At 42.6% G+C, this 25,634-nt stretch overlaps 1 protein-coding gene across 1 annotated transcript in view; it reads left to right on the top strand.

The window, feature by feature from the left end:
• Positions 1-21,365, top strand: part of rngtt (RNA guanylyltransferase and 5'-phosphatase) — a 104,933-nt gene extending 83,568 nt beyond the window's left edge. The window contains exons 13-16 of the mRNA XM_030109501.1: positions 1,271-1,371; positions 7,754-7,820; positions 18,445-18,568; positions 20,498-21,365. Coding sequence (XP_029965361.1) covers positions 1,271-1,371; positions 7,754-7,820; positions 18,445-18,568; positions 20,498-20,664 — 459 coding nt within the window. The 3' untranslated portion in view covers positions 20,665-21,365. The remainder of the gene's footprint in view (positions 1-1,270; positions 1,372-7,753; positions 7,821-18,444; positions 18,569-20,497) is intronic.
• The last annotated feature ends 4,269 nt before the right edge of the window (positions 21,366-25,634 follow it).

Genomic DNA, 25,634 nt, shown 5'->3' on the forward strand with positions numbered 1-25,634 from the left:
TCCTGTCTGTTCTCCACACATTTCCATGAATTCGACTTCTGTTACCGGGCAACCTGACAGTGACAGAAACTGGTCATCTGTTCCCGCCTCCACACGTCATGCCTTTACATTTCTCATGTTTCAGTGCACTTGATTCACGTCCTTCTAAATGTCAGGGTTACATAACTAATCAAGGCAATGGAGGGGAGCATGTTGTTGTCGTGCGTCACATGTTGCTGTGCAGTAATAGGCAGTACTCATTTTTTCTTTAAAAAGTGTCTCAAATTCCACCCACCCCCACCCACAATCATTTGTTGAAATTATATTTACATATCTATTCTTGTGCTGCTGTTGATGAGAAATTTTCCACTTATAATTAAATTATTTCAGACTTGGAGAACTTGCTGATTACATTCTCTTTTTTTTTTTTTTTGTCAGATGCTTGTTTACGTTTCCTGAAATTCCTAATACCAAGAGACAGATTTTTAACCCAAGGTCAATTAATTTTCTGCTCTCCTAATTCGTTCTAAAGCTAAGAGCTTTTAACTCAGTAACTGTCACAAAATTCAACACAGCTTACAAATTATTCACTCATTAATTCTTCACTGGCTCATGATACTGCAGTGTCACTGCATGAGACACTTGACAGACAGATAGACGGACTTAATAGTTTTCATAATAAAACGACAATATATGATGGAAGTGTGACAGAGACGAGTTGAAATAATGAACTAAGCTTGACAGTTGCAGGCTGCAAATAAAGTCTGAGCTTCGCGTTCAAAATGACAGGCTTTATTTGTGCATATTTGAGGTAATATTTCTTGTCTGTGGATCCCAACTCTTTTCTTTAATTTATTTGAAACTCATCAGAAAGAAAGTACAGGATTGAGATAAACTTTGGTTGACTGGAGAGTTAGAATTTGGAGTGACTGTGTCAGTTTTACTCTTGAAATTTTGCAGCCTTGCCCTTGTTTTCATTTTTATCTTCATCTGCCTTGTGTGTGTTTGTATATGTAAATATTTGGGTGTCATACAAGTGAAAAGTCAGTTTGTTGTATGTATTTTAAGATTTCAAGCAATTTTTATTTCATTCTTTTTAATTATGGGGAAAAAAAACTCTGAATCTCAAAGTGTTATACGTTTTGTAATAGCAGCTGTGTTTCCTGAGAGGCCATGATTATTGGAGTTAAAATTTAAAAGAACCGTTTTGTATGCACACACACAGATACACACACCCTAATAAATCTTGCAGGTGATAATGTTTTGGTCGATGGCTTGTGTGTCCCTGCAGAGATACAAGGCTGGGAGGTGTGACGACATCCTGAAGTGGAAGCCCCCCAACCTGAACTCTGTGGACTTTCGTCTTAAGATCACCAAAGTCGGAGGAGAGGGGTAAGTCGCTGTTGCCAGGGAGACGCTCTGCCTGACGAATCCAATAGCACCTATCATTTTGTGACACACTGGAGCACACCGAGACAACCGCGTGTGCACACGTACATTACATTCTGTGTGTCAGTGTCAAAAGCATTCTTTGAATCTTAAAGCCATGTAGAATTTCTTTGACGTTAATCTTTCTTCAGCCTTTTTGTTTCCCCAATTGGATGCAGGTGCTTTCACATCTAAAATGTGCAAAAGTTCATTTCTTCTTCATTCCTTCTTGCTCATATAGTTGTGTCTGCAGTGCTGCCAGCGGTTTCTTCTGTGGTTTATAAGCTTTGTTCTCTCTCTCTCTGCATCTCTCTCTCTCTGCATCTCTCTCTCTCTCTCTCTCTCTCTCTCTCTCTCTCTCTCTCTCTCTCTCTCTCTCTCTCTCTCTCTCTCTCTCTCTCTCTCTCTCTCTCTCTCTCTCAATTTATGTTTATAATCTCTCACATCATCAATTATTCAGATCCACCAATGCACATTCTCATCCTGGTAAACAGTACAACTCCGCAGGATCCAACTGCACTAGAAAAGACAAGTAAATGCTAATGGGTGATTAGGAGCCGTGGATTGTTTGTGGGCTGCTTGGTGGGAACTGTGATGGTTATTTCAAGTTCACTTTGGTGGTCCAGTGCATGTCTGTGCGGAGTTTGCAAATTCTTACTGAGCGTGTGCGTGCTTCGACTTCTTCTAGTAGAGACGTGCAGCAAAGAAATCTATATTAGGGCAGTTAATTTATAGTAATTTCCCAAGTGTGTGCTGGCGCTGTGATTGATTGGCAAACCAATCGTCTCTTACGCTTTTCACAGATTAGCTTTGCTATGTTACACATGTAAATCGTGGCAAACGGACCACTGTGTTCTGAGCGGACATGTCTTTGCTGCTGCCTCCTACCTGTTTTGTGCGCCGACCTTGCGTCTCCAAAATGATTTCTCTGCTCTGTTGAGCTCCGACCTTGTTTTCCCACAGCAGCCTCTCTGCTGTGCGCTCACCTTGAGTTTCTTCTGCAGCCTGTCACCTCTGTTGTGCTCTGACCCTGTGTCCTGGCCACTGTCTCTCTTGCTCTGGACCAACTTTGCGTCTCCGCCTCTCAGCTCTCTTGCGCACTGACCTTCTGTCTCCGCTGCTGCTTCTCGATGCACTGACCCTTTATTCCGAAACAAAGGCAAACGCAGTGTGTTCGCAAGGCTGCTTTGTCATTACAACTAAAACCAAATAGAGGGCATGTTCAGTTGCTCTTTTTCACACTTTATAAGTGATAATATTCCCATGAGCACTTTTGTATCTTTACTTTGAGGATGTTTATAAGCCGACTATAGCTTTTGTACCAGATTGAAGCTGTGCAAAGCAATGGTAAAGGCTCTCCATGTGGGCAGATAGTAGTTTGTGTTGTTCTGCTCCCCACTTCTGTCGCTCCGTTTTTTTCCTACAGTTCAGTCAATGCCTGGTCGAAGTTGTTGTGGGCTCCCTCGCCGTTCAGCCTTTTGTCCTCCGCGAGCCAGCCGACCTCAGTGACTGTCCCAGCTTTGTAGCCATAAGCCCGCCACTATTCACCATCAACAGACAGACCACGGCAGCAGGGCACAGACACTCATTCTACTCCAAAGCCAGCCAGCAGGCCAGCTAGTCAGCTTCTTGACTCCTCCCTGTGCGTGGGCGAACACAGACGATTATTGTTGCCATTTGAGAATGTTCTGATACCTCCCCAGAAGATGAATTCTGCTGGCAGAGCAGCTCTCACCAGTCTTCACTCAGCCTGCGTGTAGGTTTTCAAATGTCTTCTCAGTTACCGTCTGAGAAGGAGAGAGAGGGGGGGGAGGGGGACGGACGGACGGATGGACATGTAAGGAGGTAACAACTGTTTATTCATCAGCCCACACAATCAATCCTTGAGCACATCTTTGTGTACCACTGAGACATCCAGCCTTGCTCGTGTTATTGCCTTCTCCGAGGCAAGCACCGAGGCAGACGGTGATTATTGTGTGGCAGCAACAGTGGAGAGATGTGAAAATGAAGCAGTTGCAGCGACTATGCCAACGCCCCTCCTGAAAGTGGAACCAAACAGTCATAAGTATTGTATAGATGACCTGGATTACAGATAATTTGAGCCGGTATTTTCTCTATAGACGGCCTGAGTAATGGTCATGTCATCATTCATTAGCTATATGATGATTTTGAAAGCGTGGAACGACAGAGCGATCTCATCCGATCAGCTCTCTTTAGACCAGTTCCCATGGCTCTGCTGCTCTTCTCCATAAACTCCAGTGTGAGTACAGCATCGCTCTTTATATTTCAAATGCAAATGATCCCCGGTCAGACTTTCCAAACCCCTGAGACACAGTGCTTCTCTATGCAAACTATCATACAGACTCTGGATGATGGGTTTCATTTCAGTACAGATCACAGATGTAGAAATTGTTTCGAGATGCAGCAGAGAATAATTTGAGACTTTTTTTTTCTTTCTTTTTGCTGAAATTTGGATCTGAGATCAACACAAGCATAGTAGATTATAGGCAAAAATATCTGAAGCCTCTGTTTGGACTCTGAAGCCTGTTAATGGACTTCTTTGTTTGGACACAAGGACTCTGAAGTTGACGCCATATTGACCAGGCTGTCTTCAGCTGTCATTTTATTTATTGGACACACACACAATATTGACTCTTGTTTTTATTTATTTATTCATTTATTTATTTATTTATTTATTTATTTTTCGGTATGGTGGTGTATTCCACACTTGAATTTTTATATTTTTTTATCACCTTTAGTTATTTTGTCATCTTTCATTTTTCAGCTTTGAAGAAAACTGCAGTTCTGAATTAACTTTCCACACCTCACTATAACAATAACAAAACATTTTGATTTTCAAGTTGATTTGTGCATTTCATACCTGTCCTGCAATTTTCCGGAGGGGAAAAGAAACATTGATTTTTAAGAAAACGTTCTCAAAAAGGACCGAAAAGTGCATTTTGAGGGATTTCTTTCAGCTTGTCTATCACCCATGCTTCACCGTCTTACATGAAATAATTAAGTCCCGGCATTTGAGATTCGTTTATGATGTACCTCACTCTTTTTCATTGTAGTTTCTGTAGCTTGTAGCATAAAAACACCCATACCAAGATTCTGATGACTTTATGTTGGGCTTAAATATGTGAGAATGGTTTTGAGGAGAATACATTTGTGAGAGGTTAATGTACCTTTGAGGTAAAGACAGATAAACCTCCACCTTATCCTGCTGTGCACCTCTGAAGCCAACGTATTCCTGGAAATGGACGGTGTTGTTTTGCACGAGTGAGATCATTTGTAACCAGAATGTGGAGGACTGGAGCTGCAGAGCTGAAGTGTTGAGATCCTGCAAACACCTAGAAATGAACCCAGTCAGGATGACGCACACAACCCTTTGAATCACCTCATATAATTAAAAATCAAATATCTTAGAAATGAATCACTTAAGCAAACATTAGTGTGATCATAACTAATAAAATCAAACATTTCTTTGCCAGAGTGAGGAATGGGTACCGAGCCCCGGGGCGAAATCTTCAAATACAGGGGGATCAATAAACTCTGATGGAAATGATTCTTTTAAGGGTACTTCAGAGCAGTGGTCCCCAACCTTTTCTGTACCGTGGACCGGTCTTCAGCAACATAGTTTTTCCACAGATCGCCAGGACCGTGTATAAAAATGCCTTAACAAGGGCTTTACTATGCATGAAAAACAAACAGCATTTTACAGCAATAAAACACAATGCAGACTAGCGGAAAATTAAATATGCTCTTTCAAAGTAGGGCTGTTTGGTTGATGTCTGTGCTCTCTGAGTGCTTTTTGAGTTTTGAAAAATATTCTTGTAAAACAGATGCACCGATAAAAATACTAAAAAAAAAAATAAAATACTGTCAACATGCTGAATCGATAAGCTGTATATATATGTATATATATATATATATATAAGTGGTACCGATCAACTCTTAATGACACCCATCCCTGGCCAGAGCCTGTTTTTCCATTGATTAACCTGATATATTTTTCCTTCACGTATGGGTAACAGTCATGTTTCACCTGGAATTTCTCCTCATGTGTGCTAATTTCAATATCAGTTCCATACTGTTATTTTCTTTGGCTGCAGTGTCTGATGCCTGTTGGTGAATTGTGAGTTTAATTTATCGTGTTTTTTTAGAGTCATTAAGACTTGAAAGTGTTTGCTGAAGCCCACTTAGGTTGTGGATCAAGGTGCGGTGAGTCAGCACCATGAAACACAGTTGTGACATCTTTTATTGCCTTGTGACCATCCAATTTATAATCCAAACCAAGTCGTAAATGTTTTGGGGTTTTTTTTGTTTTGTTGTGTTTTTCACTTGGCTCTTGGTGCTTCTGACATTTTCATTATCGGCTTTATACAACTCCCTGTTCCAGCTGACTATGGGCAAAGGCAGGACACAGACAAACACTCACACACATTCATCCCTATGGGCAGCTTAGAGATGCCAGTTAACCTCAGATGGAGGTTGTTTGACTGCGATCGCTCCTCAATACTAAGAGAAAAGTGTGACATGGCCTGGAAGAATGAACAAAGTCTGGACTTGAACCAGGACTCTCAGGTTATTAACCACTAGACAGGCATGGCTCTTTGTCATTCCCTTCCCGTACCTAATTTCTTCTCTCTTTTTCATTGTCATGTGAAATATTACTCGGGTGGCAGGTGATATAGTTCTGTTGGCGTGCTGTTCTCACATTTCACTGCATCGTGATTTTTACAGCGCTGCCCGCCTTTGTCCTTTATCTAAAATATCTCTATATTTGAGTTTCTTGCCAATCTTTTTTTAGCCTATCTAACTGGCTGTGGGGAAAATTGATGTAGCAGGTGCATCTCATTAAATGCAAATATCTTTCAAAAGTTTCTTCAGTGTTTTTCACACTAACAGAATTCTATCATTTTCATGTATTTTTTTTTTAATTGTCTTAATGACATAGGCTATAATTAAAGATAAAACTCTTAATGTATTTCAGTTTACCAGTAATAAATTCAATTCAGTTTTATTTATATAGTGCCAAGTTCAACATAGTCGTTTCTAGGCTGCTTTTTATACATCTAACTATTAAAATAAATTGAATCAATCTCAGCTATTGTGGCTTCTTTTATGCTCCAGTTCCACCTGCTCCTCCCATAGCATGCTGTCCTCAATACCAACTAAAAGCCTATATGAGATGCAGGATTTTAAAACATTTCGATGAGCTTCTAAGCAACTATGTCCAGCAACTGTAGCTGCGCCCACCCCTCCTCTAGATCGATGGAGTCCCTGTTTATTCTGCACTCAATCAGGTGTTTGTGAATCTCATGCAGTCAAGCCACAGATATCAGACAGCCCTAACCTTTCAGATGTGTTTCCAGGAAATAAAATTATTTGCATATACTGCTTCTGGAGGCTTCGTTGTTTGAGTGACATTGTGGGGAAAAATAAGCTTTTCCATTGTATTCAGAATGTTTGTGGTGCATCAGCATGCCCCCGGTGTTCTGAGTGGGTTTATTTTAAAGTCACAATAAGAGCAATTTTGCTCTCTCAAAGTTGCCACAAAAGAGATGTTTGCAGGCCGATGATGAGGATGGAATTGTTGACACGAGGCCTTGGCAGTGGACAGTGCCCATCACTACATGGCTATTTGGCTCTCCTAATGTCTGCTGCCGCTTCCTTCCTGCTCGTGCTAGCTATCATTACACAGGGGGCGGTAGGAGTTGATGCGAGCGCAGTCTCCAATTTCAGCTCCAGCTGAAACGAGCCGCATCAGATTCCAAAGCTGCACTGTTGTTTAGCCATCAGTCCGACTCAGCCGAGCCCCCTCCCTTCTTCCCTATTATTTCCGTTCTAAAAATGGCGTACTGATATGAAGGGAGTGTTAGTGCTTGTATATTTATTTTGTATCACATGTGGGGTGCGTGAAAAAACAAGATGCACATGGAGATGTTTTGATGGAGGGTGGGAAGGGAACAGAGTGTGATTGAGACATCTGTTGGCAATCTCTGGGGAAACAGGTTCATGGAATGAAAGAGATGCTGAATCTGTGAGGTTAACAAAGAGCTCTGGCACGGAGGACGTACAAAATAATTTCCATGGCTGCATGATCAATTGCTCGTGCCCGCGCCATAGATTTCTCTGTAAGTTTAGAAACATCACGCTGTGCAGCGAGACAGAAGGGCTCTAAGAGGTGCAATCTCACTTCTCCGCCGCTCTGTTACTAGCTAGAAAAAGTGGAAAATGGAAGCAGCGTAGTGATTTCTTTGCAGCGCCGTTACCAATCAGATACTCTTGTGTTGAGAGTTTGCGGCTGAGGGTGTTAACCGTGATCTTTTTGTCTTTGCAGGCTGCTAACGCAGACTGTCGGCTTGCTCTACGTCGGAAGCTATGACAGGCCCTTTGCAACGATGAAGGTGAGAAAAGAAATGTGTTGCTTTGTCGAGTTCTTCCTCGTGCGAGGAGCTCAGAGCCCCGCCCTCTTCTCCTCTTTTCCTGTGCTTCACTTTAATTTGACACTGTTCTCAATACTGTTGAAATGCAACAAAGTTTCCCAACATGAATTGAAAGGTAACTCAAGAGCTTTAATCTATTATTATGATCGTCATTAAAATCCTTGTTCTTCAGTCATTTTGACTTTCAACAGTATCTTGTTTATTCTTTTTCTAATATTATATGTTCATGAAGGAATTTCTTGTATTTTCTGATAAGTTTCACCATATTTTAGTAAGAAACCTTTCATTTATCAAATATTTTTATTTATTTATTTTTACATTTAGAGCAATGCCCATCAGTGCTTTTTCAAATCATTCCCATCATATTTGGTTATTTTAGTTTCATTTACGGTAGGTAGAACTATTAATCGATTAAATCTGAAATCCTTTTCATTAAACTTCTGGACCATTTTTTTTTCTGTGGGTCACAGGAGCCAATCCCAACTCACTGCAAAATGATGGACTTGATTAAATTTTTAATCGGCACAAATGTTTTCTGAGTTATTAAAACCTTTATAAATGTCCTCTCGAAACCGAAATGGCTTTTACTCTAATGTAGCCAACCAATCCAATATATTTTTGATTTGATTTCTGCACTTCAAAAGCTGTTACATGCTCTTCTGTTGTGTCTCGATTATCTTCTATTCATCCAGCAAAATTTTCTCTCTTTGAATTACCTTTTTTGTCACGTACCATTTCGTTCGAACTTTCTGTGACTGTTCAACTCTTCAAGGTAGCAGATGCCATCTCAGCCCCTTTAAATCTGCAAACTTCAGATGATGAAAGACCAGAAGAATATGATTTGTTGGTCTCTTTTAGTCGAAACAATGTGCACTTCAATAGGATTCAAAAGGCAGGTGTGTGCTACTTTAGAGGATTTATTCCCCCTTTCTGTTAAAGCAGAGAAACTACTGCTGCTGTTGTCTCGAGGTTTTAAATGAGCTTTCAGAATGGGGCCGTGCCATTTCAAAGCTGAATGCTCTCTGCGCACGTTGCAGATGGGGAGCATTGAGTTATTTGAGTCCACACTGATTGGCTCGATTAAAAAAGTAACTACGATGCCCAAATACTCTATTAGTCTCTTGTGTTCCTCACAAGCTCACAGATTAAAATCCTTCTTTTCTAACTTTTTTTTTTTTTTTTTTTTTTTTTTTTTGCATACCATCTGCCTCTGTAGTAATTATTGCTTTGTGAATTATTCCCTCCAAGTTTATTCAGAGTTGCCTCATTGTGTCGGTCAAGTAATGTGCTGGAGGTGGGACGGCGAGGCGCCTGTCAGCTACACTTAAAGAGTCAGATTGAGTTCATACATTTGCATATTGTCTGTTTGAATTCACGCAGTGTGAGATCACATCATTAAACCTTTGACCTGCAGCATCACAGACTCGGTCGAGTGTACTCCACTGTGACCAGCATCTCATCTCCATTTCGGCATAATGCGAATTCTCTGGTGTGAATGAGAGAACTGTTGTACACTTGTTCGACGATTTCTACATTTATAGAGAGTTCTGTATTGCCATTGTGCTGTGTGGATATTTCCCCGTGTTGGCTAAATGAGTTGGAGCATGTGTATCAGTCACAGTCATGGTGCAGACACACACTTAAATGAGTGTTTCTTTTCCCTCTGGTGCTGTTACTGTTGTGCCAGATTCCCATGTATCAGCCCTGGGCTCCCAAACTGAGCACGTAGCTTCTCTGTTTGGTCTCCGAGCTTCTCCTGGGGAGGCAAAGCAAAAGCTGCAGCCTCGGGGTCATCCCCTGTCAGCTTTGATGGTGCTAGTTTTGTTGTGAGATGTGCTTTGCAGTCAGTGCAGGCGGCGAGTGTGCTAAAAATGGTAATTACATGCAAGTGCAGGACGTGATGTGTTGTGTTTTTGACCAGAGCATCGTTCCTGAAAAATCCAACACCTCTAACGCAGCCTAATGCAGCGTGTGTGCGTGCGAGCGTGTGGGGTTGTTTGGGGGTATGGTGTTTGCTGTGCACCATCACACACACAGTTTTGTCGTTCATTGCTTTGCACGTGGGCATGCATGATTTCAGGGTGCCGATGAGATGCCATTTGAAGCACGGCCACCGGCTCACTGATGGAAATACATTTGCCTGCAGGAGAAGAAAGTCAAACCAACTTTCTCTGTAATTAAGGGGGGAAAAAAACTTAGCAGCCTTTATGAAAGCCTGTTTTATTGGAGCAATTTTTCCAATTTAGCTCTGGATTGTTGGAAATTCTTAAGTGTTTTCCCTTCAAGGAACAAAAAAAAAAAAAAAAAAATATGATAGGAAGAGTGTGTGATGACTTGTCAGCTCAGCCTTTTGAGACGAGTGAATGTTGTTGACAGAGAGGCTGCATAAAACAGTTTTGTCCCGAATGGACTTGATGAACATTAACTGGACTTTTATGATAGATTGAATGGTATATACTGAATACTTAGTGTTTCTTTTATGTGGATGATTCAGTTGTTTGTTTTAGTTTCCTGTGTGTTGTGAGGAAAGTCTAATATGCCATATATTTAAAGGATGGATTTATTTATTTAGTTGTTCCAAACACGAGATAGATACTTTTCACCACTTTTAAAGCAATTTGCATGCAAACTGAAAATCTGATTGTTTTCCAGTGTCTGGAATTATCCTAATATTCAAATGGTTACGTAAATGGCACAATTCAGTTTTTTTTTTAAATCTCATTATGACAAATTGCATGAAAACGCAGAGTTGGATTTCATGTTAAACGAATTAAAATCACATCCCAGACAACACGTGACTTAGACTGTAGGTGTCGCCATGTTCAAGACCACACATTTTCAAAATGATATCAACTCTCGCGTTACAGCATTTGTACATGCTCCAAATTAGTATCTGATCGTATGAATCCATTAAAAACTTTTCCATCCAGTCGTTCATATCCACAGCTGCAGAACGCCACCGGGCCAACCTAACCAAACACTTTCCCCATTAAATCCACTGTCAATACTGTGAAAACATTGTATTGCCAAAAGGTTTCTTTTTGCGTTACAACTCATTAAATTCAGGTGTTGCAATAACTTCCATGGCCACTCGTGTATAAAATCATGCTCCAAAAATTTGAGGAAGAATGGGCGTCCGTCAGGAGCTCAGTGAATTCCATCATGGTACAGTGATTGGATACCACCGGTGTGGTCGGTCCAGCCGTGAGGTTTCCTTGCTCCTAAATATTCCACAATGGGCAAAATATTCAGCAGACGCTGAGGTGCAGAAGTCGTCAACTTTCTTGCAGACTACAATAGCTGCATACCTTCAAGATTCAAGTGATCTTCAGATTAGCTCCAGTGTGAAGAGCTTCATGGAGGGCTTGCATGGCAGAGCAGCTTCATTAAAGCGCCTGATGCAGTGGTGTAAAGCACACCGCCACTGGGCTGTCGATCAGTGGAGACGTGTTCCCTGGAGGGACAAGTCCGGCTTGTATATTAATCTGATGGTTGAGCCTTGGTTGCCAGGAGAACAGTATTTTTCTGACATCATTATCCAGTGTACAGCTTGGTAGAGGGGGGGTTATAGTGTGGGGTGGTTTTTTGGGAGTTGGAATCGGCCTTTAAAGTTCCAGTGAGAGGATCTCTGAAAATGTTAGATTACCAAGACATTTTGGAGAATTTTATGCTCAAAACTTTGTGGGAATAGTTTGAAGATAGCCTGACATAGACTGATGTCCTGCATGTTGTAGCTCTCTCCCTGCTTCAGCACACCTCAATCTAACGTCAACATCATCATACAGCTTGTAAGAAAGCCAAGTAATGGATGTAAACACATCAGATCTAATTGCAATAGTCTGTTTACTCCCAGTTACTAGAATTTTATGGCCATGCAAGCAGATTTAATGACAAACAACATTCGACTTCAGGTTTACCAGTCTTACCTGCTCGTATTTCCTCCTGAAGCCCACTCTAATGTTATAAAGTGTTTTTCATGTATGCAAAAGTATCAAAGCTCCCTCCAAGCTAGAACTTTTAAAATGTGTTTATCTGCTGTTTTGGTAATGTTGACTAAAGGCTGAAAGGCATCCAGGGTTTAGCAGTCATGCAGTTCTCCTGCCTTAATGTTAAAATGCTCCTCAGTATACGCTTTAGCAGTGTGTGTGTGTGTGTGTGTGTGTGTGTGTGTGTGTGTGTGTGTGTGTGTGTGTGTGTGTGTGTGTGTGTGTGTGTGTGTGTGTGTGTGTGTGTGTGTGTGTGTGTGTGTGTCTCAGCTCTTCTTTTTTTTCTTCTGCTGAAGAGATCTGCAGTTATTCGTCTCAGTACGTTGCGTTAGCAGCGGAGTTAGTGACGACTGCCATAAGAATAAAGTGAGAGCTTTCTTTTAAACGCACTAGTAGTTTTCCCACTCTCGTGTTTTCCCTTATGTCACTTGTGATTGGACCTATTTGTTTGTTTGTTTGAAAATGCAAATGTTTCACAAACTGGGCCTGACTTTCAATTAATAGTTGGTTTTCTTGCAGCTTGTAAAACAGCCAAACGACTCATCCCGATCTCCTCACACTTTTGTTACATGATGTAAATCCAAGCTGCCTGGACTCAAATTTGAAATGACAAGAGGCTTTTTGCACAACAAAGGGTGACAAACAAATCTCCCAAAAATGTTAAGAGCCACAGTTCCACTTCAGACACAAATACATTTGCATTAATCATTCCGCTGGAAGGTTTAGAGAGATTTACTCAAACTGAAATATTTTTAATTAAAAAACAAGAATTCATTACACAGACCAAGGCGCAGGGTGAAACCCAGGGCGCATAGATACTCCACTGCAGGGCTAATACAAAGAGTGACAGCCAGACTCTCGCACTAATGGCTTCGGGCACTTTGGAATCACCAGTTCACTCAAACACATTTTCCAGGTTGTGAGAGGACAGTGGAGTATCGAGATCAGCGGGCTCCCGATCCAAATATCTGGGGATTTTTTAGAAATAGTCATTATGAAAACAATTTTAAGGAAGAATTCAATTTGCATAAGATAAAAACTCATTAATAGAGTGGATTCTTTCATTAAAGGCATTCCGAAGTCTAAAATGTTTCAGGTTTGAGGTGATGCCTTACAGTTGAATTTTTCTTTTTGTTGTGGGGGAGAAAAAGGCTGATTTATTTGAGGTTTAGTAGCTTTAATAGGTACTTACTCTTCATTTATTCCTCATTCAGTTTTATGGCCTCATGACGTCTGTTCCAGAACTGTACGTGGCCCATGCATCCTGCTCATTAATCATAAATAATCTGAATGAGGCCTGACAGATGTGGCCACCAGAGACGCAGATAAGAGCAGCGCTCTGTCAGAGACTGTTGGCTTTGATGAAGCCATGAGGGTCTCCCAGCGCGGACTTCACCTGCTGGGCACTGAAAAGCCCGTGACTGTCTTTCCCATAATGCTTTTCCTCAATTTGGGCAGCTCCATAAAGGTAGCTGAGCTCAGGTTTAATGAGGACGAACATCTTTCCCTCTTTAATCGGCGGGGAGATTTTATCATTCCAGTGTTTTGGAGAGATGTTTCTCCTTTCTTTTCTTCCTCACAGGTTTTTGTCTCTTATATGGAATGTGGGATTAAAAACCACAAATACTGTCAGAGTAATTGAAAGCGCCACCCACAGAAAACCAAAGAAAACACTTGCTCGTGCCACACAACAAAACAAACTAATCCGTTGGAAGTTTAGAAAGTTAAATGTGACTCTGTGGGCTGTGCGGTGGTTGTCTTCGAAAGTCTCGTCAGATTTGACAGTGTGCTGTCCGCCTGCTGTCCCCCTCATTTTTCTCTTCCGTCCATCAGTCCTCTACTCCCGCTTTATCAGAGTTAGGGAGGCAATTGTGAGCCACTCGCAGCAGACTTTGGGCCAAAAGCAGGGGTCATTTACCAGTTACAAGGTCACTGTAGAGGGCCAGACAACCACCCACACACTGAAGGTGCTCTCACACATACTGGTGTTAACTCAAATTTAATCTGGTGTATGTTAATTGTCACAGCTGGAGTTCACACCTATCGGTCTGGCCCAAATGCCACACCAACTGGCATCACTTTTTTCATACATGGTGACATGAAGGTCACCATGTGGCGACCAGTAAGGGAAAGAAAGCTCTGGAAAAGAATTGGGAGATTATACCGATGAAGTACATGCTTATGTGATTAGCTCCCAGAAAATCCTGCAATGGAAGCTCATCATACTAGTAGAGCCTTTTTGGTTCTGATTTCAGAAGAAGGCATGTCTGCTGTTGTTGCACAACCTGCTCGATTTCACCCCAGTAGTGCAACTGCAGCCGCAACATCCACCCCCAGTCCAGTGTAGCTGTTGCTGTAAACTCTTTCAGTCTGTCTGTGCAAGAAAGGTTTAAGGGTCAAATGTGCTCGGTGTCAGAAGCACAGACGGACAGAGTCGCCTGTCCATCTTCTGCGTTCACGGCGTGCTTAAGTTGAGACGTTTCCAGGAAGCCTGCACAGAATTTGCAAACGAAGTAATACCACTGATGGCCTCTGGGGGCATTGCTGTGCAGTATAAATCATGTGTGACTAGCTAAAGAACCGAGGAGACGACTAAATGATTGCTATGAAAACTGTACTTATTTGTATGTGGATACAAGCATACTCTGTATTTGATATCAGGATGCTGAAGTGTCGGACGACTTGTGTGAACAGTTTAGAAATGTCTTCATTAGCGAATCTGAAAATGGAATTTCACCAAGTATCCATCCAGAACAAATATTGAAGACTACAGGAGACATGAATATTTATTCTAGCAGTTTCGAGCCCATTTCATAAATATTTAGTTTACAAATGAAACCAATAATGTGCACTGCCTTCTACTAAACTTATTACTCAGCATGTGTTCTAACTTGGTAATGTTTCAAACACATGTACTTATATAAAGGAAGCATATTGGGCCTTTGGTACCTGCAGCTTGTCCACGCATGCTCAGAAAACTTCACACAAACAGACCCCCAGACCAGACTTGAACTGAAATCTTCCCTGATTTTCTTCAGTTACACTTTTCTTTAAGAAAATAATAATTGTATCCAGTAGTAAAAGCCAAACCTGGCATGAGAGGGAAAAAAAAAAACATACTCATCAGAGAAAAGACTTCACTGTTATTTATTCAGTCTTTGAGGAGTCGATCACTTGTTGAAGTCCCTCTGGTTTGATTGTCGCAGATATTGAAGCATCATTTACCTGTAATGTGTGATTACAGTGAACATCCTGCTGCAGAGCTCAGAGAAATATTCTAACTTTGCTTTTCTCGCTGTTGGCTGAGTCATCTGCCTGAGTTATGTATATTTTCGTCAGAGCTATTTGGCAGACAGCTTCTGTTCTTAGTCTGAAAGCATATTAAAGATTGAACATCACTTTTGATCTGGCCCATAAGTGATGTTCTTCTTTCCAAGGCCGTGTTTGTTCGTGTTCAGGCTTTTGCATCTTATATTCTCTCTCCCCCACTTATATATTCTTTCATCTTGTTTCTCGTTATTAAAATGGGCCGGAGTGCTGTTCCTCCGCCGACCTCCGGGCCGGCTCTGATTAAGTCGAGAATGAAACAAAGGCAGCGTCAGTCAGAAGAACTGCGACAGAGAGGAAAAAACACAGCTATGCAAGGAAATTACAAACTTTGAATGTTTATTCATCTTTGCTGTCATCTCTAGACCATATCCTGTAATATAGTGTTGCACGCTGTCCTCGTGCAACTGTCCACCAGGATTTCGGTGTTTGGTTTTGGATTAGATTAAATGTCTGAGCACATGCTGTCGAAGGGCCAGATGTTATAGGATGAGTTTGGTCCAATATTTTCTAAATTAACATGAAGAGTCTGAGCTCAGTGTGCGGTAACTCTGTCTGGGATGTGATTAAAGTAAAGCTTTAGCTTTTTTTTTTGTTCATGTACACGAGACTCTTCAACACAAAGCAATCCAGCCGTGGCAGACGTTCACCAGCCGCTGTTTGATTTTCTTTTAATCAAGCTCATCTGCAGGTTTGTTCTTGTCACTTGTTGTGCTCAAATGTGAGGATGTTATCAAGCTGTGTGGTTAAACGGCGTTCAGTCTCATAATAAAACGAGCAGAAAGAGTTGCCGTTGAAAGCTGGAAAGTCACAACATGAGTTTCTGAAACCACAAAAACAAATTAGCCTCATTACAGAAGACATTTTAACAAGTCGGAAGGAAAGAAGTACAATAAATAACACACAAGGAGCTTTGTCAGATGTGAAGACCGTTGTAGTGTTATGGTCTGCCTACTGTTGCTCACGTTCCACAAATGCAAAGAATCGAGAGCAATTCTATCTTTTAATTAATTAATGTCATCTCAATGAAAAATACATGATCATCATGATATAATGAAGTTATCTGAATCAGTATGAAGCTGCATCCGCTGAGACACGTTTATGTCAGGAGGCATGTTTTTTTTTCCATGTACACTACCACCATGTTTTACCACGTGCTAACTCTCAAGTGTGTTTTCTTCTCATCTATCAAATTTTATATGATGGCCTTTCTTGTTTCCCCACTCCTCCTGTGTTGAAACAAAGTTGCTACAAATGCACCGTCAACACCACGGCTCCATTTGAGGGTTTTTTTCCATTTGCGAGGCAGGACCCAATCTTCAACTGGGTTCTTTAATTTCTTTGTTTGGAGTCTCCCCACCCTCACTGTCCACACCCAACACAAGCATCACAGCGAGGAGGCTCATTTCAATTAACTGGAAATCCAAAGCACCATCCACACACAGTCTCTGGATTAAAGATGTTTTGCATTTCCTCAAGAGAAAATTTAACTTTTTTAGCTAACTTTTGAGCTAATCTAAAGGATGAAGCTTATTTCCTACTCAAGCTTGTTTGGCACACTCATGCCATGCGGCACCTGTGTGTTCCAGTGTGGACAGGACAACAGTGCACTTATATATACCGAAGATCTAATGCTGTCCTGCTGTGGGTTGATTCATCCACCTATTAACTTCAATTTTATATGTTTCTGTTTAAAAGTCCTGCTTTATTTTTTCTTGTTTTAGTTTAAATTAAACCCTGTAGATCCTCAGAAACAGAAAATCTAGCTGCCGTTGTTTAGTGGTGCTGTAGTAAAACAGGCTTCTCCTTCATTCTATTTACTCGTGTTTATCGCCTCTCTGTAGTTACTGTACGTCTGAATATGGCAGGATTTGAGCAGAAAGCAGGAACAGGGCGCTCTCCTGCTCGGCCACAGCGCCACACCGGCTGATGGGGAGTTTGATTGCCAGAGTCCTCGATAACCGGTGGCACACGTGTGCTGCCATAATGAGACAGATTTGGACGGATTAAGCACCAAGTGGTGATGGGAAAAATGGCTGCCAACATGTCACCCTTCACCAGCAGGAAGAGATCCAGCCTGCGGCAGCACGTCACGCCGGTCCGTCCAGCCCTGCACAGCTTTCTGGCAGGTTCACCGCGGCGAGATTTAGAAAAGCTTTGAGATTCTGTCGTCGCTTTAGCTCATCTGCTTTATTTTTGCCTGAATAAATGTTTTTCATTGTGCGTTAGGAAGTGATGCAAAGTAAGTAATCTAAATTTGACGATGACTAATCCCCATATGCTCATAAAGGGAGATTATCAAGGTCACAATCTGAAATGCCTTTTCTATATTATCGTTCTTTGGCATGCGTTCCTTGCCTCCCTTTCTGTCTTCCTTCCTTTTCTGACACTTTCTTGCTTCCCGTGTGAAGCCGAGTCCCGCTGTGAGCCCAGATGTCCCACACGCCACGACCACGATCAGCTCGCACTCTGCGTTTCAGCCCGGTGCCAAGCGTCGGTGTCTTCCTGGCACCGGTGATCCGTCTGACCTTCACAGGAGGGTCACGTGTCGACGCCGAGCCCGGGACGTCCACCTCTCCGCCCCCGCCACTTTCGCCCTCAGTGAGATGAAGAGAGCCCCTCGCAGGCGAGCGCTTTTGCCGCCGTATTGTTTGTTGTAATAAGCCGTCGGTTCGCATATGACCGTCTCAGCTGCACTCTTTTTTTTTTTTTTGGGTTTGTTTTCTCCTTCCTTGTTCCCAGCAGCTCCAGGATTTGCATTTTCCAAATCTCGAGAATCCTCGCAGTGAGACTCAGTCCCTCGACAAATAAACAACAGATGCTCAAATGTCTTCTTTGACTCATGCTTGATCTTCAGTATCATGTGCCATTTTCATATACTTTCGGCAGCGCCACAGTGTGTAGAGCCGGTCTTGTTTTCAAAGGCGAGCGTGATGTAATAAGTCAGTGATCCCGTGTAGCTCAGTAGGTGGAGCAGGAACTGTAGCACTGCTTTGTCTCACATTCTGCCTGTTTCTGGAGGCTGACTTCTCAGCATAAATTCTTAGAGAGCACCCCAACTAAGAGAAATGCAATTATATAATTCCTTATATGCTAGGTCTTTAAAAAAAAAAATCAGGAATGTCTTCATCTTTATGTGTATTGTTGCCTGAATCTTCATTAATCACATGGCGTGAATGGATGAGTGCAGCATCAGAACTCCTACAAATTAGAAAAACGGTGTCGAACTAGTAAACCAAGCAGAGGAGTTTTTCCCCTTCATGTCTCCACAGGCCACTAAAGAGCTGAAGCAGTACGACAACAAGATCATCGAGTGCACGTTCGCCAACAACAGCTGGGTGTTCATGAGGCAGCGAGTGGACAAGAGCTTCCCCAACTCCTACGACACGGCCATGGGTGAGACGTCCGCTTGTCTGCCTGCTGCAGTGATTCCATTATCCCGCTCACTCCTCTGTCTGCGTCTCAGCGGATAACAGCCACTCAGTCTTCCATTACTGGCTCGTTTCATCTCCATATTGCTTCGGCCCGCTGCTGTACTGTAGTCTGGGTTTCGTGTTGACCCCCTTCTCATGAGTCCGGCTGTTTCCAAACAGTTTATTTCCTCCGTTTTAATTTTTGATGGTTTTCTTTCTGAAAAGCCAGAGTAGAAGCTATAGAAGCTATTATGTTCTTAGAATCAAAATATTCTTGAGTTAAAAAGGAAAAAAAACTAATAATTTGGTTCAAACGACCACTTCCATGCTAAAACAAAACAGCAAATGAAGTTATCATGAAAACATGACTGAAAGCAAACATTCGGCCACGTCTTCAGAGCCTTAAAGAGGAAAATGAAGAAAGCACAAACAGGAGAAAGCAAAAAAAAAAAAAAAAAAACTAATTTAGCAGAATAATAGATGTTATTTGTGCCGTGCTTAATGTAAATGCAGACTGCACAGTGGAACTCAAAAGTCTAGCTTCAAGCAATAAAAACAAAAGCAGAAGTGGGGGAAACATTAAAGAAATGAAGTGAATTGATGGAAAGCGATGGAAGAGATTGTCCTGAATTATCGAGCTGAGGGACCCGAGGCGAGCCTCGCAGCCCAGATAGCAGAAGCACCTTTTATCTAAAATCTACATCGATGGAGGCGCATTCCTCCCCGGGCCGATAACACCGTGCCCCCCCCCCTCCCCCATCATCAGCATGTTGTTGGTAGCATGGCACGGTCATGAATGTGCCGACGGGGCTGGAAACATAAGAGCAGCTATTTCCAGGAAGCCCCCACCTCCGGGCCCCGGGGGGAGAAAGTCAGGCTCGTCTTCCCAACAGCGTGAAGTGACTCAAAGCCGCAGCTCCCCGAAGATGTCGTTTGTTGAGATGTGCTTTCTCTCTCTCCGAAGCGCGGCTTTGGCATCCGATCCGCTCGGTTGAGTCATGAGTGCATGAGCGCATCAGGTGTGGGCGATCCGAGCTCCGAAAAAATTACCAGGATATTTCAAGGCATTTGTGTGATAATGACATGTTCCGCAAAGTGATTGAAGCGCCGTGTTTCCATCTATTGTTCCTCAAATTGTGTTTTCCGTTTACTAACATATTAAAACCTCAGGTATCTTTTTGTGTTTGCACCGCGACGCACGCTTTGTCTCAGTCAAAAGAGCAGTTTTTGGTAGCATGCCAGACTCACTGATGTTGTTCACATTGTTAACAGCTTTTGGTGCCTATAAGCATAAAAAAAAATAGAAGAATACAGCAAATAAACATGTTACACTTTTGCTCTAAAAGTTGATTTTATCTTTGGATGAGTGACGTGGGTTTGATTCCCAGTTGTTGCTTTCAGGGTAAAACAGATGTGCTGTGAAATTCTTCAATCCCTTTTTATGATTTTTTTTCTTCATCAAAATTAAATGTGACGCTGTTGGTCACTGAGCTTTAGTTTCTTGTTTGAGCCACTCTTCTCTGCCATTGTGTATAGTCTTTTAACTTTTCTCATTTATTTGATAAATTAGTTTGCTTGAATGCGTGTGTCAAAATTGTTTTATGTTTTATTGGAAATACCAAACAAAGGTAAATATTCCTATCTTGGGTGGTCCTGTCGGTGGGTTATATTGACACGATGTACCTGGATGTGTCCTCTTTGTACTCACCCACAGAGACACTAGAATTAATATGCTTTTGATACAAAGGACTGCTGTGTTTATCCAGCTCAGACACGGTTATGAAAACATTGATTATTGGCAGAAAACTGAAGGGTTTCAGGACTGAATTTGATCACTCGGTGTTTTTGCCTTTTAAAAAAACCCGTCCCTGCAGTAACCCGCCTCCTATTGTGTGTGTTTCCCTCCGTCCAGCTGTGTGCAAAAGCATCAAGGAGCCCGTCACAAAAGAAATCCTCCTGGAGTTCGTGGACCGCTGCACTCAGGGGGTCCAGGCACAGAACCGGAAACACCCGCCCGACCCGGACTCCGAGCTCATGCCCCCTCCCCCTCCAAAGAGGCCCAACCGGGCCATCCCGTAGCCTGCAGCCGGGCCGTCTGGACTGCTCCACAGTCGCAGCGTGCATCCACATCACCAGCCCTCCCCTCGCCCCCCCTCCTGACAGAAACCATTTCAAGGCTTTCTTATTCGCAGCACGTGTGCTTTATCAGCCTGTACATGTAAGGACCTGAGAAAAGTGACTGCTTCAGTGTCATTAAAACACCCTGTAGACTTCTTTGTAGCTTTAATTGCTCGTGTTCTTATTAAAATGAAATCATTACACTTAAGGTTATTTTATTTTTGTTCCTATTTATCTTTTTTTTTTTTTTTTTAAATCTGAGCTAATTGGTATTTATCACCGGGAATGTTGCCTTGGCAACAATTAACACTTGACAGACCTTGTTTATGTTCCGTCAACGACGTCCTTAATTTTGTTTGGAAAGGAGTAACCATCATGGAAGCCTGGCCTGCTGTCTTTATGTTGGGGGTGGCGGGGGGGATTCACCTGTACAGCTCCCGATGTTTTCCCGTCTTCAAACCTCCGAGCAGGATGAGAATTCGACCTCAGCGCCGCGCCGCAGCCCATCTGTGTGGACGCTTTGCTTTAAAGGCCACACGGGTGGGCGTGGAGACGACAACGTGATTATACAGTCAGTCCAAACAAACCACAGAGACGCAGGAACAGTGAAGTCAGACCACAGATGGCTGACTTGTGAAAGAAGAACAGGTGAAAACAGCTTCAGAGACATTCAGTGTTTTTTTTTTGAAATAAAAAAAATATTTGCACCTCATTGAAATGATTCTGAGTTACTGGTTTTGGTTGAATATTTACTTTGTGCCTTCATTTTTTTCTGGGTTTGTGTTTGAAGGAGTGTTCATGAGAGTTCAAGGATTGAACAGATTTCACTGAAATCACTGGTTCATCGGGTCTAAAGCACTTTGAAAGGTCATTTACATTCTCCCACTCAGATAAACAGAGATGACTCTTATTTGTGTTTTTGCAAAGTAAAACTTCCATCAATGCTGTGTGTGTTTTCACAGTTTCAGCACATTAGGTCGGAGTAGTTTCAATTAATATTAAAATATCATGGGTAAACATGCAAACTCAGCCTGAGAAGGCCATCCTGGACTCAAACTGGGGATATTTTCACTGTGAGGGAGGGCTTATAGGTCATCAGCTAACAGCGAGCACATCCATCCATGTACAGCTTTACCCAGTGCTGGAGCTCTAGAGCGCCGCTCAGCTGTGCACACCGGAAGACGGAAGGACGGTAACCTGCTCCATGTCAACACTGGAAAACAGAACTATGATCATCTGGATGCATTTATTTTTTTTAAACTTTTCAGATTTTCTCTCCTCTTTCAGAGTGATATTTTACCAACGAAAAGCTCAGAAGTTCCTGCAGCGCTCATTTGTAGATTTGTGCAACTGCAGTGCAACCCCCCCGCTGAGCAGGAGATGTTTGTGTAAAGCTCGTGTGTGTTTTGAGCTCTTAAAATCTCCTTTGCAGTTTGTGCAAATTTGTCGAAACGCACAAAAACATTTTCCTTCTGTTGTACTCTTTAAAGACAGACAGGTGCGTTACGTGTGAAGCAAACGTGACCCGGTTAATTATCGTAAAGCGGCATTAGTAATAAAGTCATAGTCTTATTGAGCTCGTTGACTTCCTGGTGGAAACATCTTGTCACACGTCTTCCTATAGGAGCAAACGAGAGCAGCGTCGGTGACGCGAGTTTGTCTCCACACTGATGCGTTCAGCTGGCAGCTATTTTTAATCCTTTACAGGAAAAGAACAGTGAGGCTTTCATACATGATCCAATTAACCCTTTGAACCGCTTCCATTGTTCACGTATTTCTCGATAACACAGTGAAAACAATCCTTCACCGATATCTCAAACATTAGTTGAGCGTTGATTATGATGTAGACTATAAACCGAAGGGAATACTAGGCGAGACCTTTTTATTTTCATTTATATGCGTGTGATTATCTTGCGTTTGCTCTGTGCTGAAATGAAACTCGTGACAAAGATCCACCGCCGTGATTGTGCCAATCACATCATAGTTCATTTCAACCACAGCAAAAATGCGAAGGGAAACCGTTTAACTGACGGCTCAGACTTCTGGGATTCCTTTATTGTTGCACTGCATTAGTCATCTGTCCTTAACTGAACGTTACTAGAATAAATTTAACTCTTACAATGTGAAGTGAAGATGCATAAAGACACTTAGAGCAGGTACAAGAGAGGAAAAAAGTCAAATGAATTTAAACAGCAGCAGCGTCATAGAAGCAAACTAGAAACCGCCAACGTTGTTTGACTGTGTGCAAACATGGAGGAGGTTCAAGCTTATTGCTGTTTTTGATAGAGCTCTACTGCATTGTAAATCGTTTTATCAAGATGACACTGGAAAGTAAACAAGGAATTGCAGATCCAAAACACCAGAAATGCTCGAATCATCCATTTCATCTAAACACAGTAACAAGGCGCTCAGTCTATCCATCGGGAGCAATTTGGGGTTCAGTGCTTGCTCAAGGACACTTTGACACAAGCAAAGGTGGAAATGAGGAATCGATCCTGCGATATCCGCTCGACCAACCGAACCCCCACACAGTGTACGTTCCCTCCTCCGTTCACCTCGTCACACGGCGACTGCCAGACCTCAGACTGACTGTAACCGTGATGAGCCACTGAATCTGCTGTTTCCAATATGGAAGAAGCACAGAGCCCGGCCTCCACGTCTCCTCTGGCAGGATCAGATCATATCTTGTGCTCGTCACCCTGTGCGATGTTCCCGCGCTCAAACGGCTGCCTGTGACCATTATTCTGCGCGGAGACAGACTGAGGACCATTATATTCCTCTGCAGGGCCGCATTGAGGTGACTGACTGGGATCCGGTCTTGAAGGGACAGGAAGAACGACCTCCTCCTTTTTGATGTTCTCATGAAGCAGAACCGACACGCCCCATCACCGATCTGCCTTTATAACGTCTCAATCTGAGGAAGAAGAAAATGTTTGCATCCTTAAATAATCATTTATACGTGGAGCACCTTTTTCAGAAACAGTTTCCCTTTTTCTTATTGAAGTATTTGAATTCTGTGAAACATAAATCATGCACTGCCGCCGGGTTCCTCTTTACACCGACTCTCACACACATCGTGTTGTCTGACCTCTGACCTCCCTGTGAGCAGCGTAAAGAGGAGGAAGAATCCCAGTGTGATTATTAAACAGGCTCATCACGGCTCCTCTATTTTAATCCCATCGGACACCTTGTTGCCAGGTAACGTTTTTTTTTTTTTCTTCCTCCTTCTTCTTTTTGCTCCTTCACCTGTTGCTAGGTGTGCTTTATCGTCGGCAACATTTTGCCGCCCGCCGTCGTGTTGGCTGAGACGATTTGCACTACGGTTGCGAGCAAAGAGAAATCACGTCTCCGTGTTTTATTGCTTGTTTATTTCCGAGGACGATCTCACAAACGGCGGATGATGCTGCTGAAATGATTCAACAGCCGGCGAGCGTTTCTGCTTCTGTCTGACTAAAAGTTCACATTTCACATGATTGTGCCGTGGAAGTTTGTTTCAAGTGTGTGTGTGTGTGTGTGTGTGTGTGTGTGTGTGTCTCTGGGCCTGCCAGGCAGCGAGTGGGCTTATTTTTAGGCTCCACGCTCAGATTTGCTCTTATTTTAAGACGAGGGTGACGGCGTGCGGTTAGTCATGAAGTGTGCAGAATTTAGATTGGGAGCCGGTGAATTAATCTAAGTCAGTGGAGTATGAAACACAAGTGTTACGAATCATTCTTATGTGTTTGTGTGCGAGTGTGTTGCGCTCCGTATCGCTGCCCGAGGCGACGGTTCTCCTTATAGCAGAGCGGGATGAGCTGTGCTCCCAGGGCTCTCTTCCCCTTTGGCTGCACATGAATGCTGGCGGATTCTCATCAAAGCCTCTCCCGCCTTCTCTCTCCGCCGCCGAGACGCCGCCGCTCTGCTGCAGCAGGTGTAGGGACGCGTTTCTCCCTCGGACTTGAAATTCCGTCCGCTGAACTTCATCCCGTTTGATCGGATATTAACCAGAAACCGGTTTTGTTCCAGGAAACCCTTCGGCTTTAAGGGCTTCTTCTTTGTGCTTGGTTTTTTTCTGGTGAAAGCGCGCCAAAGGCGGAGGCTTGAGGAAAGAGAAAAAAAAAAAAAAAACAAATGAAAGAACAGATCCAGAAGCATCAATAATGGGTTTCCTCTGGGTTTGTTTGTGCCCCAGAGAGGGGGAGGAGGGGGATGTATGGATGTGGAAAGTGTAAACACACTCGATGCCCTTGCATGAGCACAGGTGGTGTGGCCAAGATTACGAGGCTGGCTCTCAGCTCAGGTGTTGGATGCTGCGCGCCGCCGAGCCCCACAACAATATTAAATCAGCAGAGACGACCGGAGGGCCATTATCGCTGCAATATGATCTGCATTTTGAATAATGCATCGGTGTGGTTGCCGCCGCCGCCGCTGCCGCGTTTTGAGGCGCATAACTGTGATGAAAAGTCGACACGCTGTTTGTTTAGACTCCGTTCAGTCTGATTCACCTTGGAAAAGCAAACAATGCTAACATCTGAATACTGCAACAGTTTGTTATAACATTTTTTTTTTAATCAAAATACTGTGGATAATGATGATTAAAGGAGAATCTTCAAGATTACAGTGAAATTGTTCGTGTAGATATTTTTAATTGAGCAATGTTCCATCTTCCATACATCCGTGCTGGCTTTATGCGGCTGTAGATGAAGAGTAGATTATTTAATGTCATTACAGATGAAGAGAGCCACATTAGCTGAGATCAAATCTAAATTAGTGAAATGTCCTTCAAAAAATAAAGAAGTGTTCTTGATAAATTACCAGATGGGAAGGTGCTATATATTTTAACATGTCTATGAAACCGGATGATAATACTCAACCTTTCAAATTATAAGTTTGTCTTGAAGACATAAAAGCCTGGATTAGTCGTAATTTTCTGCTTCTGAACTCCGATAAAGCAA

This window comes from Salarias fasciatus, chromosome 15 (genome assembly GCF_902148845.1).
Source record: "Salarias fasciatus chromosome 15, fSalaFa1.1, whole genome shotgun sequence".
NCBI classification, from domain to species: domain Eukaryota; kingdom Metazoa; phylum Chordata; class Actinopteri; order Blenniiformes; family Blenniidae; genus Salarias; species Salarias fasciatus.